At 44.2% G+C, this 14,311-nt stretch overlaps 1 protein-coding gene across 2 annotated transcripts in view; it reads right to left on the bottom strand.

Moving 5' to 3' along the window:
- LOC126272314 (COBW domain-containing protein 1-like) overlaps window positions 1–14,311 on the bottom strand; it is a 489,194-nt gene that overhangs the window by 147,375 nt on the left and 327,508 nt on the right. For both annotated transcript variants that reach the window (XM_049975096.1, XM_049975097.1), the window contains exon 9: window positions 10,454–10,513. In XM_049975096.1, the coding sequence (XP_049831053.1) occupies window positions 10,454–10,513 (60 nt within the window). The remainder of the gene's footprint in view (window positions 1–10,453; window positions 10,514–14,311) is intronic.

Raw genomic sequence — 14,311 nt, 5'->3', positions numbered from 1 at the left:
CAACCTGTCTGTGTGCTGGACATATTCGACCATCCACCTGGAGTTACGGTCTAGGGTGCAGATCCGTATGACAGTAGGAGCACCCTCATTGTTATCCCACGCTCTTTGACTGCAAGTCTGTAAGTCATGTGGTGATTCAACCTGTTTGCTGCCATTCATGAACAACATTCCACCGAGTGTTTTCCAACAGGATAACGCTCGACCATAAACCGCTGTTGCGACCCAACATGTTCTACAGAACGTCAACAAGTCGCCTTAGCCTGATTGATCGCCAGGTATCTCTCCAATCGAGGACGTATAAGAGATCATAGGACGACAACTTCAGCGTCATAATCAACCAGGGTCCGCGGCTCGTGGTCTTGCGGTAGCGTTCTCGCTTCCCGCGCACGGGGTCCCGGGTTCGATTCCCGGCGGGGTCAGAGCTTTTCTCTGCCTCGAGATGACTGGGTGTTGTGTGTCTTTTATGATCATTTCATACTCATTCACTCGCAAGTCGCCGTCGTGGCGTTACAGAGCTTATGGAGCGGCGGCCGAACCGCCCCGCGAGGGGTCTCCTGGCCAACCAGCGTCAACCGTCCCTGTATTGACCGACAAATTGCAGGAGGCGCGGAACTCAATCCCAAAAAATGACGTTCGGCTCCTGTACAACACAACGCACGCACGTTTACGTGCTTCCGTTCAATATTCTGGCGGTTACACCGCTTGTTAATGTACCAGCATTTCACATTTGCAACAGCTTATATCGCGCTCACATTAACTTCTGATCTTGTAGCGTTAATCACTTACATGTGTACTCCAGAAATTTCATTACGCTACATTAATATTTTTTGTCGCGATTTCTTTCCGTCAGTTTATTTCGTCATTAATGATTCTCATTTTTAAAAAAATGACGTTTCCGATTACTCCACATAAAGAATGTGTTTATACAAATCAACCCATGACATCCTTTTCTTTATAACTTTCAGCAGCAGGATTGTCTGAATTTTCTGTAATCCGGATAACCTATGATCCCGCCTAGTCGAGATAAACAAGGTGCTAATGTATATTTTTATGCGATAGTCAAACTACTTTAATCCTTTTACGTTAGGAAATCTAAGATTTTAATCCAATCGTGCAAAGAAAGGAAAGCTAACTTGTGATTAAGAAATTGCTCAGTTGCTCCAGCAAACAATACATTTTTGTTGCGAATGGCTTCGCCTCTCTCAGCGGCGCGGTAACAAATAACTCTGCAGGCAGCGCGGTCTGGACAGATGGCTGGAGCACTGCACTCCGGCAGATAAGTTGGACAATAAGCGCCGTAATTAGACCTTTCTTGGGGATGCGGGCGTGGCGCCCCCACAGCCCACAGCAGAGACGCGCCTGCTGCTGCCGCTGCTCTGCAATGCGAGGCGAGGCGAGCCACGGTCGGGACAATAGCACCGCGCTGCCGGCAGCGACTTTCTTTTCAGCGCATGCGGATCACATTTTCCGTAACAAAAGCAATTAAGAGGCCGTAATTGCAGCAATCACGCGCGCTCCCAGCGGCGGAATAATTGGAAACATTCCAGTTAGCAACAAAGACGTGTATTTAGCGACTGAAAAGCTCATTAATCGCCGCACCGGAGCCACGGTCGAAGGCAGACGGCGTGGCTTTCATGTTGCGGCTTCGTTCCCCTCCTAGAAGCGTCGTTTGAAGGCGCAAGCGGAGGAGACTCAAAGTAAGGGACCCAGAACACTTTTTCTTCCCGCAAAACTTTGGACGAGTCACAGCCTGAGGTGGCGCAGTGGTTACGTCACTGCACCCTATATTGGAAACAGCAGGGAGACAATATCCTCGACTGCCTGCCCTCAATGAGGTAAATAATTTGCGGCCATTCTTCCATTGTTACCGCTAAATTACCTTTACCTTTTAGATAAGAATAATAACCATCCAACTTTTGCAAATGGATATTTATTCAGTTTTCAACCAGAAATGTTTCATCCTTTCGTATTAGGCATCATCAATGGTCTATAACTAAAAGATAATTATTTAAGTATATATATTTTGTTAAGAGACATGTACACTATCTGATAAAATGTATGCGGACACCTATTACTGGACGTTAAAACAGGGTGCGTTCACCCTTCGCCTTTATGACGGCTTGAACTCAACTTAGGACACTTTCAATAACGTTTCTTAGTGTCTACGAAGGAATGACAGCCCATTTTTCGTCAAAATCCAAAGCAAAAGAAACTAGTAAGTCGCGATGTTGGACGCGGGTGCCTGAAGTGAAATCGACTTTCAGGTCAGAAACTTTGGCAGACTGCTTTGTGACGGGGTGCATCGTCATGCTAATACAGTCATCGTCCAGGACTGTTGCTCTACTGTACGCAGTACACAACGCTTTAATTTACATTCATATCCTTCCGCATTTACCTTTTTCTTAAGCGCAATAGGGGAACAAAGTCTAAAGATGAAAAACATCCCGATACCGTAGCATCACTTTCCCCCTACTTATTGGTATTATACAAGATAGTAGATAATGTTCTCCAGGCGTTCCCAACCCCAACTCCTCTAACCGACTGCCACAGCGTGTAACGTGATTCATCAACTCGAATCACTGGTTTATAGTCATTTACTGTCCTCTGTGGTCGCTCTTTATACTACCTCAAACTTCGCTTCGCACTGACTACATAAATATATGGTTCATGAGGAGCAGCTCGACCACTGTATCCTATTCATTTTAACTTCACAGGCACAGTCACTGTGCTAGCTTGACTACTGGTAGTACTTTGGAACTCACAAGTGATTCCTTCCTCAGATTTCATGCGATTTTTTACAACCATCCTCCGCAATGCTCAATAGTCCCCGTCCGTCTGTAGGTTCGCGTGAGGTCCGCCTCGTCTTGGTTTAACTGTGTTTTATTCCTATGCGTTTTCACTTTACAGTCACGTCACTAATAGTCGACTTATGCAGCTTTGGAGGGGTTGAAATGTCACTGATGGATCTGTTACTTAGGTGACAGCTAATGACTAGCCCACGGTCGAAGTAACTGAGCTCTCCTAACCGATCCATTTTGCTGTTATTGTGTTGCTACTCATACACAACACTCTCCGCCTCCTTTTGCATCGGCGGGTCAACTTCTCATAGCACCTAGTGGTAAATTCCGCTTCACATAGACAGGCCGCACACTTTTGATTACATAGTGTAGTATTTCCTCGTTGCCAGCACACTTATTACGTATATCGTGCCCAACCTAAATGTGCTGCTTTCTCAAATCGGGGAACTATTGATACCTACAGAGACACGAGATTTTAACTACTCTCAAATGCTTATTTAAATGTGTTTTTGAAAGAAATTTTGTGTAGGACAAAACATCTTTTCGGCTTGTTAGGTGTCGCAGAATGTAATGACGCTTTCACGGTCGTTTTCGGGATTGTTTGCGCGTATCTTTGAAAATCGCTAATCAGGTTAAAGCAGTTACCCCATGCGTGTCCAGTTTTGGAAATAAAATTTAAGTGCATGCTAGATGTAGTCTATAGCTGCCGCTAGAGAACACTGCGGTCGCAGATCACGTTGGTGGGCACTTCCTGTGTGATGGCCCAGTACGTTCACCATCAACGTTGAAAAGTGCATCCGGAGGCTGCACAGAATCCGTTTAAGGTGAGACGAGGGTGAGAGGGGAGGGTGACTCGCAGATCTCTCGAAAACCCCATACAAATGCTCCCACAGAGACAGTGCAAATAACATTTGGACAAATAGCTGTTCCAATACAGGTATATAAGCAGTCTTTCATCTGACGCTTATTTGCGTTCAATGAAGCGCAAAAAAATCAATATAATTTCATACAGCAGAAAATATCTAAGACAATTTAGGGCATATACACTGGTGACCAAAATTAAAGCAACAAACGGAAATTGTGCAAGGCTGCGTTTATTTTACAACGAAACATTATAAACAGGTGATGGTAAAATAGAAACAATGTAAAGAATACACAACGTAAACAACTGCACCATGCATCATGCTAGACAAAAATGTTCGTCTTTTTCAACCTAACAGATCTGCACACACATACGGACAACTGGTCAATGTGCTCAGTATGGGGTGTGACCACCTTGGCAGCAGTACAGGCCTGACAACGACGGGCTATACGGTGAATGATGTCATCAATCTCACGTTGAGGCAATAACGCCCACTCTTCATGCAGAGCTGCTCTTAAGTCTTGGAGAGTGGCTATGGATGCCGACGTGACGCAGCCTGTCTCCCTAGTGCATCCCAGGCGTGCTCTATGGGTTTCAAATGGGGAGAGCGAGCAGACCCGCGCTCTACGAGGTCGAGGATTAACGTCCATCAGTATCAAATGTGAGTCCACAGCACTGTGCAAAAACCGCACGTGAGGTCCCAAGATCTCGTCACAATACCTGACAACAGTTAAACCTTGTCGGTTCACCTGTACAATTTCATGAAGAGATGTTCAACTGGTCAATATAATCCCTGCCCACACCATTAGGAACCGTCCTCGATATCGGTCTCTTTCTTCGACGTTTGGGTCCGAAATCATGTTACAAGTTCCCTCCAGATGCGAATCCGTCGAGAATCATTCTCCGGGACTCATCTATGAAAAGAACATTAGCCCACTGTTCGACCGTTCAGGTGGCATGTTAACGACTCCACTCCAGGCATTTCTTCTGTGAAGACGCGCCAAAAGTACGCATACAGTAGGTCTCCGACAATGAAGGCCACTCTGACGAAGTTTTCTGTACACGGTTTGCCTCGATACAACACGTCCACTGGTTGCTGCGAGGTCAGATGCCAGTTGGCGTGCAACTCTGAGGCGGTGCCGTCGTGCGCTCACAGCCAAATAACGGTCCCCTCTTCCTGGTGTCACACGAGGTCCGGCCTGTTGTTGTTTTCGGTATGCAGTTTCGGTCTCCATAAACTGTCGCCGCATCCAACAAACGATAGAACGATTCACATTAAGCCATCGAGCCACATCGGTTTGCGACTGTCCTGCTTCCATTCTTCGTATGGCTTTCCACCGCATCGCCCGAGAGGCGTCTTCTCTGTGCCATACTGCACCGTCTTTGACTGTGTACACAGCGATTGTGGACGCATGACGGACTACCAGGTAAACACTACCCTGTTTGATAGATGTCCTGACGTCATCGTTGGCGTGGTTGTCCGTTCACCGGAATGCCATCTTCCGTGCAGAACACGATTGTACGGATGTCTGTTAAAAGTTGGTATTATTCTATCGTGAATCAGACACAGGACGGGGAAATAACGGTTTGTTGCTTTAATTTTGGACACCAGGGTGGATGCGGAAGGGGAAAAGTTTTAAATTTTAACGAAATAATTGTGTTAATTGCTCTTGTGTTTATAAGCTATCTTGTTCTTTAAGAATAACAACATCCCCAGAAAAATATCATGATATGGACTAGAAGAAAAACAAACAGAAATCAGTTTATATGTTTCTCGCCAATAAGGCAAAGTTTTCGCAGAAGGCGTCAATAATGCTAAAAAGTTTTGCGATTTGGTATTACAGCCTCAAGTAGAACATAATCTACTCAATGCTTCTGTTTTTTTTCCCCTAATTGGTGATTCCGAGGGGGCGATATAGAATCGCTAAAGTTAAGACGCGGGAAGCATACGATGAGTTTTCATTTACTACAGGCTAAGCAATAGGAAACGAAGGTCTTTCTTCATAATTACGTGAACCACCTAATTAATCTTAGGAAGTTAATAGCACACGATGTTTTAAACTCTCCGCACCAACTTCAGTCCTGCAAAATTGTTTGGGGATACGAACACTACAGGTCAGTAAATGACTATGAAATGGTGTTCTTTCGTCGGAAGTTTTGTTCGAAAAAGATTCTTTAAAATGTTCTCTGAGCATGTCTGCGACTTGTGCTGCTGTAATACGATTATTCGTTGCTACAGTCTGTTCTGATGATTATTACTTCTGTCAGTAGTTGCTTTCTGGAGGACTGTCTCAATCTTTATTTGTGTAGTCCATCTTACCAAAATGTTCAAATGCGTGTGAATTCCTAAGGGACCAAACTGCTTAGCTCCAAAGTCCCTAGACTTACACACTACTTAAACTACTGAGGGAGGACTCGAACCTCCGGCGGGAGGTGCTGTGCAATCAGTGACATGAGCAGGCCATCTTAATCATGGATACTGAACCATCTTACAGAGGTAATTATCAGACACTAGTCAGTATGAACAAACATTTTAGTTGCAATTTAGTGTGAGATGCCGCTGTGACCTGCTGCAGAATGGATGCACAAAGCTCTTGAATTATTTACAGAGGAATTTTGCAGCATTTATGCACGCAGGGCAGTATTTACTTCTGTGAGTTAAGATCACGGAAGAACATATATACCGATTTCTCTACTGTCCAACTTATCATACACGCATAGTAATGTTGCGAAAGCATAAGTAGACACCATACACAAGATATTTAAGTGCATGCGAGAATCTGTCAAACCTTGTCTGAACAGAAGCAGCAATACACATTCTGGCACAAGCACCTTGAGACAAGGCAACAATAAGCGAAACATGTTTCTTAAAATATCCGCATCATCCTTAGCATTGTTTCGCCGAAAGAGAAAAACAAGAGGAATAAATGGTTCAAATGACTCCGAGCACTATGGGACATAACATCTGACGTCATCAGTCCCCTAGAACTTAGAACTACATAAACCTAACTAACCTAAGAACGTCACAAACATCCATGCCCGAGGCAGGATTCGAACCTGCGACCGTAGCAGTCGCGCGGTTCCGCGCCTAGAACCGTTCGACCACTGCGGCCGGCCAAGAGGAACAACGGATGACCATAAAACTGGGGCACACGTCAAATTGAGGATTCTCCATTTCAAATGGTAGTATCTATATTATGGTAATTGTTATAAAGGACCGAATTGGTTGGCAATCGGTCTCTTCGTAGCGTGTGAGGCCCAAGTCACACAGAAATGGCGCGGAGCAGACGTCTGTCGGAGAGGTGGTGATCTTTCGCAACACCTCCATGTTAACAAATGCAGCAATTCACACGGAAATGGCGTGGCGGGGACACGTCGCTTCGCGGTCCACGCCAGTTTCTTTTGTCGCCATGAGTGGCGCACCAAAGGGACACTGGTGGAGACGTCCAAGTGGAGCGCTGCTGTTTCCATTAACTTGAAGCAATGTGATGTGCCTCTAAAAATATTGTTTTACATAGATGAAGCAAATCTCTAGAGTGTTTTTCAGTGGAAAGTTTTATTTTCGAGTAAACAAAAACCACAGTTTTGCGATTCAAGACTGCTCTCCGCCATGCAGTCTTTCTTATTCAATTTTGAGGAAATTATTCGGGAAAAAATTAATACAAAAAAATAAAAAATATAAAAAAAATATTTTTCGACAGCTTACAGTCAGACATCATACCTCGATAATGTATTGGTTTTATTTTCGTTATCGCCTATAATTACTGTGATACTTCCCAAATAAGTACATCGCCGGGAATATTTTGAAAAGTATGCAGTGAAAAATGTAGTCGCTGGTCAGCTTACAGTTCGTGTATTTAAGGACGTAGGTTGCTGCGTACGAAATATAGCTAAATATCGAAATCGTTTTCATCGGTGGAAGGAGAGCGACACCTCTTTATGAAGTCAGTTGCAATCACATTTTAAGTTAATATTGCGTTAAGAGTTATTTTCATTTTAAAACTAGTGGTAGACAACGGCAAATACAGCAGCAGAGTCAGCTATATACTGTTTGCGTAAATTTTTCTTGTTTACACTAACACATTCAGTCACGACACATTCAATAACTATTTTCGTTCACATGTAGTCGAAAAAATGGCGTATTGCAGCGAGCAACGAATGATAAGTGGGACTTTGCTGTTGATATAACTGAAGTGTTCTGTGTTCTGGATATATTATCCATACCTACTTTATGCTAACAGTTTTTGGGCTTTCTTGACGCAGGCGGTATATATGAGATAAAACGCAATTTTACATCCTATTGTGACAGTTACGACACAGTTAATTACGCTATCTTCGAAAAAATAGCGCTATCTTTGTTATTTTCCTGCACAAGCAACAGCAGATGATACGCAAAAATTTTAACGCTATTCCTGTCGCAATTACACTAATCCTGTATAGTTAGCATTACATTTTCTGTCCTCAGACCAATGAGTTTTGCCAGACAGGCGTGCAAATCCACTATTCACTTGGTACTTACAGAAATTCCGTTTTTCAGCTGGAATATGTTGTGAAATGTCAAGTAAGGCTTTCTTCTTCGCTCTTTTAACTGGCAGAATTTTACCACACAAGATGAGGAAACCTGAAAATTTATCTGCCGGTAGATTTCTTTTCCTAGCACCGCTCAATTTCTTTGCAATGCTTTGACAATTCCATGGTTGCTGAGTGTTATGCCTTTTTCTTCCCCTAGGTGTAGGAGGGTCGTCAGATGAAATGTGTAGGCCAGACATGTTCAGTTATTCTGAGTGAACCCCTGTGCAAACCGCGTCTTATGCACCTAGAAATCCTCTGGTTGCATCTTGTACAGAAAGAATCTGTCGTCCTTGGTGTTGGCAATGAGTGGAGTCCAATTTTCTGGGTGGTTGTTGTTGTTCTTGTGGTCTTCAGTCCACAGACTGATTTGATGTAGCTCTCCATGCTACTCTGTCCTGTGCAAGCTTCTTCATCTCCCAGTACCTACTGCAACCTACATCCTTCTGCCGGCCGCGGTGGTCTAGCGGTTCTAGGCGCTCAGTCCGGAACCGCGCGACTGGTACGGTCGCAGGTTCGAATACTGCCTCGGGCATGGATGTGTGTGTTGTCCTTAGGTTAGTTAGGTTTAAGTAGTTCTAAGTTCTAGCGGACTGATGACCACAGATGTTAAGCCCCATAGAGCTCAGAGCCATTTGAACCATTTTTTACATACTTCTGCATCTGTTCAGTGTATTCAGTTCTTGGTCTCCCTCTACGATTTTTACCCTCCACGCTGCCCCCCAATACTAAATTGGTGATCCCTGGATGCCTCAGAATATGACCTACCAAGCGACCCCTTCTTCTAGTCAAGTTGTGCCACAAATTTCTCTTCTCCCCAATACTACTCAATACCTCCTCATTAGTTATGTGATCTACCCATCTAAACTTCAGCATTCTTCTGTAGCACCACATTTTCTGGGTAAAAGGATATTTTGATGCTCTCTTTAAGGACAAAATCTCTATCATTTGTTAGGAAACAGCTTGGTCACAAGGAATTTCTGGTCTACAGCTGTGAAATATTTACGGACGGTCAGATTTTGGAAAAGTGTCGGACTATTATGAAAATCTCTCACAAACATCAGTAATGTTTAGGCTAACGTTCAAATAAAAATCATATAAAATCAGGAATTATGATCAAAACATTCCAGTTTTGTTGATTTTCTCTGAATGTCGTCCTTTAGTTTATGTAACACAATATAGAAAGACTTTTGAGACATTCTGTAAAAATATTAGAAACGTTAGGGACACATGAACATATCTTTCATTGCGTCGAATGTACCATATTTCTTCCCTTTCTCAGCCATAACGGATGTACCCCATATAAACTTCGCTGCCCAGCATTCACGAGTTACAGAAGATCCAGTACATCAGTATTTTCGTGTGATGAAGAGCACGTACACTCGTCCTGCGCCTCTCTGACACCACCACTCCAGTGCGAACTGCTCACGTCCTCTCCACGCCACGTCCCTGACTCGCCACCGCCAGGCGTCCGCACCACGCCATTTCTGTGTGAACTGAGCCTAAGCAGTTCAATGCCTACATTTCTCAGGTGGCCACCATACACGAAGCCAACTTGCTTTAAAAGATAAACGACAAATTCCTGGAGTACGTTACTGCATCAACCTCATCTTTCTCGTATGATGAATCATTTCAATGCCGCGAGGAATTAGCCGAGCGGTCTACGGCGCTGCAGTCATGGAGTGTGCGGTTGGTCCCGGTGCAGGTTCGAGTCCTCCCTCGGGCATGGGTGTGTGTGTGTGTTCGTGCTTAGGATAATTTAGGTTAAGTAGTGTGTAAGCTTAGCGACTGATGACCTTAACAGTTAATTCCCATAAGATTTCACACACATAAAATGATTTCATCATCACTTTTGTAGCGATGATGGACTCTTCATGGTGCCTGCAGAGATTGGCACACTGTCGAAGATATTCATTTTATTCACTTTTCTTTTAGCTGTTAATGTAAGTACAGTACACTGTTCGAAATGTTCAGTGATTTCTAATTTCTACGTGGCAGTGGCTGAAGCAAGTAAGCTACTTGGTGACGTAACGTTAAAATTGATACATAAACTATTAGAATTAATAATACAATACATAAATCAAAATAAACAGAGCGTGAAACGGACAGAAACAGCCTAAAACAAGAAAATAATCACACATATTTCAGTAAAAGGAATGATAAAGGGGAGCTGAAGCAGAGATGATGACCGTGAGCGGTGTCAAAAAGAAAGAACTTCACTAACCTTTCATCGTTGCCCCCAGTGCTGTAGGCTCTGAGGTCGAGGATTCGGTTGAGGTCCACCCTGCAACATATCAAAATATTTTTAATCATATAAGTCTTAAAAGGGAAGCAGAGGAGTACGTAGGTATGGAAGTTGCTTGTAGCAGACAAAAAATTAGCAATACACAGTTCGCTGTTCTCACAGTAGCTAAAAGTGAAAAGTAATGGAGACAGGCGCTTAATGGAATGAAATGTGTGCTAACTGACAAATATATATTGACGAAATTCCTACTAGTCATATCCATGCGAAGCGTCGGATTCATGTCCAGCTTCTTCCGTTGTAGCCCCTGGAACACTAACTCCTGCGCTGAGGGTCTAATTGGTGGACAAGTCGTTTGTAACTGAAGTCACAGCTGGTGGTGGGGGCATCCCCGGAGGTATGGAGGGGGGTGGGGTCCACGTGTCGAGTCTTGCCGCTGCCCCTCGCTGCCACATACGTGCATTCCTGGCGTGTTTTTGCTAACTCTATATGCCGCGCAGACCTCAGTTGCAAACAGATGTCACGGTTATCAAGTACGTCGTGTACACCTATTTCCACTGCAACTTTGATGACCGAATCGCAGAATCTGTTGGCGCGAATCAGCTCCTTTGTCTCTTCAAAAAGAAACATGTGGCCCTGCCGTCGCTGTGTTGTGCCACTGCAGACTAGTCAATCTGCCTAGACTAAAGCTCCTCACATGTCCTGCATGCCTCATTCGCAACTGATGCTGTAGACAGCAGATGGCCATACCTCTAGTTGGGGTTTACTGACTGAAAACATATTCTTGATTTTAGCCGTCGAGGGGAACACATAACGATCTTGTCAATCGGGACAGCGATTTACGACTGAGCTTTCAGGGAATGAGGCGTTGATAAAAATAAGTCTAAAGCGCTGTGATGTGAAAGCCGCGAAGACAGCGAACAGAATAGACCGGCAGCACCAATACTCAACGTCCAGACTCCCTCCACCCTACCAGAGTCCACCCCACCATCGACTGCGACATCTCTTCCGGAGGCAGGCAGCTCTCCCGGTCATGGGTCCTCGGCAAAAGTCAGTGGTCTAACGGCTGCAAACGAACAAAACAAACATGAACGCGACACTTCCCCTGGAAATGTCGAGTAGGAAAGTCGTCGAAACATTGTGACAATGCGACTCGGCTGATATGGTTCAAATGGCTCTGAGCACTATGGGACTCAACTGCTGTCGTCATCAATCCCTAGAACTTAGAACTACTTAAACCTAACTAACCTAAGGACATCACACACATCCATGCCCGAGGCAGGATACGAGCCTGCGACCGTAGCAGACTCACGGTTCCGGACTGCGCGCCTAGAACCGCGAGACCACCGCGGCCGGCGACTCGGCTGACAACCCGAGAAGATTTCGTCAGTGAAATTGGCCGAGAAAGACTGCATTCTCATATAGTAATGAAATAATTAGGAACTTTGATATATGGTCTTACATCGGCCTGATGGGTTGATAGGCAAAAAAATTTAGTTACCCTACCCACCCTACCACGAGAGAATGAGAAAAAATTGTCTAATAAAGAACGTAATGAAACGAAAAGACAAAATGTTTGACATAATGACATACGTTACTCCAGTCTGATGATAAGCGGCTCCAATACATCTGCAGGTTGTAAACAACAAGGTCTTACATGTCATAAGCAATGCTCCATTACACACACGCATCGTGGACATGCACAATGAATTCCGTCTCGACACCACCACTGAGGTGATCAAGAAGTTAGCCGCACGACTGTACAGGAACTCAAGAAATTCGAATAATCTCTTCGTCCTAAACTAGGAAAATTAAGATCACAACTACAACAGACCAAACCGCTCTTTAGCAGGGATATTGCTCTTACGAAAATGCTAAACGCATTAGGATTTGAACATATTTTACAAAATTACGTACTGCATATAGCAGCTGACCAGTTCGCAAACGATGACTGATTGCATCAGCATAACAATTGAACCTGTCATGAAGCACCATCCGTGAGGCAATGGTTTGTGAACAATAACATTCCAGAAATGGACTGACTTGCTCACAGTCCCGACATGAACTCAGTGGAATAACTTCATGATGAGTTATCATATACATTGCTCTAGACTCCAGGGACCAATATCACTGCCTTTTCTGGTTTCAGCTCTTGAGGAAGACATGGCTGCCATCCTTCCAAAAACATTCAGACACTTCGTTCAAAGTGTCTACAGCAGAATGAAGGCCTCACAAATACGAAGGGTGTAAACACCCAATATTAATGTGCACACATGGATGTCCTGATCCTCTTGATCAGGCTGTATATAATGCAAACCGTCGTCAACGTGAAGCGCAGCAGTTGTGCTGAAATGAAGAAGATATCAGGCAAACAACAGGAATCTGCAACAAGATCAAAACACCTTTAGGGTACACTGCATGACGAAAGACGGCCACCACATTTAAAAAACACTCACGTCAGTTTAATAATATGTGATACTGTACAGGATATTTATCACTTTCTTACGTTCAGTGTGTTTGTGTGTGTTTGGAGCTTATGGGCGCTCAACGCCGAGGTTATCAGCACCCCTGCACACTTTTAAAAACACGAATGTGAACAAAATGTCTAACATCATTATGACACAGTGAAAAGGAAACTTATTAAATGGCTCACACTCACACACCCACTCACTCACTCACTCATTTGTTCACTCCATTCGCGCTGATCCACACAATCACTCGCTCTCACAGGTCTTAATAGAATGGAGAACGGTGAAAGGTGCTACTCCTGGATTAAAACAGAGGTAGAATCACAGAAGAGCTTAAAGAAAAGCACAGGAGAAATGTGACTGGCTGACTACTTACGAAAAACATGGGTGAGCCAGTCACCTTGTTAACACATGGAGCATGTCTCCATAAAATTTTTGGAAACAATTTGAACGTAACATAATATCTTAAAAGCTCTTGACCTCATTCGCTTCAACGCCACTGAAAAGAGAGGTCAGATCTGCTGCCAAATCTGCCACTGCCCTCTGATCCATAAATAAAACACACTCTAGTAGAACGTGGCGCACAGTTACCTGTACGGTACAAGCGCCACACAATGGAGGATCCTCCCACGAGAGCAAGAAGCCACGCATCAGAGGACTGTGGCCTATGCGAAGACGAGTCAGCACGGTCCTATCTTATCTTCATTGGCGATAGAAGGTAGACAGTGGCCGCGTAGTGGGCTTTAGTAAACACAGCTTATTATCAGCCACTTCCAGTCACCAGTCTTACCATTGACGCATGGCTCTGCATCTCAACAGCGAGAAAAGAGCATGCAGAGAGATGGCACACTGAACTAACCGATGATCAAGACACGCCTCCTTGGCTGCTATATCTGCCCTTTTGTTCCCTGCAATACTCATGTGCCCTGGCACCCAGCAGGAGGACACCTCTTTCACCATCATTTGTAGCTGGAAGAGGACAACCTAGATATCCTGAACAACTTTATCAGCTGGATACAAGGTTTTCAGAGACTGAAGGGCACTCAGGAAGTCGAAACAGACGATTGATTTAGCTGGTCTGGAACATCACATCTGATCCAGCGCCCTCCAAATCGCGCCAAATACAGGAAACTCTGGAGGCAACTGAATCTAGAAGACATGATCTGAGAAAATAACAGAGCAACCAACAGAGTCCTTCTGTTTAGACCCATCCAAGAAGACAGCTACATACTTGTGATGCTAATTTAAAATGTCGAAAAATGTCGCATTAAAAACAGAAGTAGAAGTGCAGTCTCTCATGTACTGCGCTAAATCTAAAATTACTCTGGACCTCTGTAGTAACCAGGGTGACAGAGGGTTAAAATCCCAGATT

The sequence above is a fragment of the Schistocerca gregaria genome, chromosome 5 (genome assembly GCF_023897955.1).
Source record: "Schistocerca gregaria isolate iqSchGreg1 chromosome 5, iqSchGreg1.2, whole genome shotgun sequence".
In the NCBI taxonomy this organism is placed as follows: domain Eukaryota; kingdom Metazoa; phylum Arthropoda; class Insecta; order Orthoptera; family Acrididae; genus Schistocerca; species Schistocerca gregaria.
The sequence above is the reverse complement of the archived record's forward strand: the minus strand, read 5'-3'. Positions and strand labels throughout refer to the sequence as shown.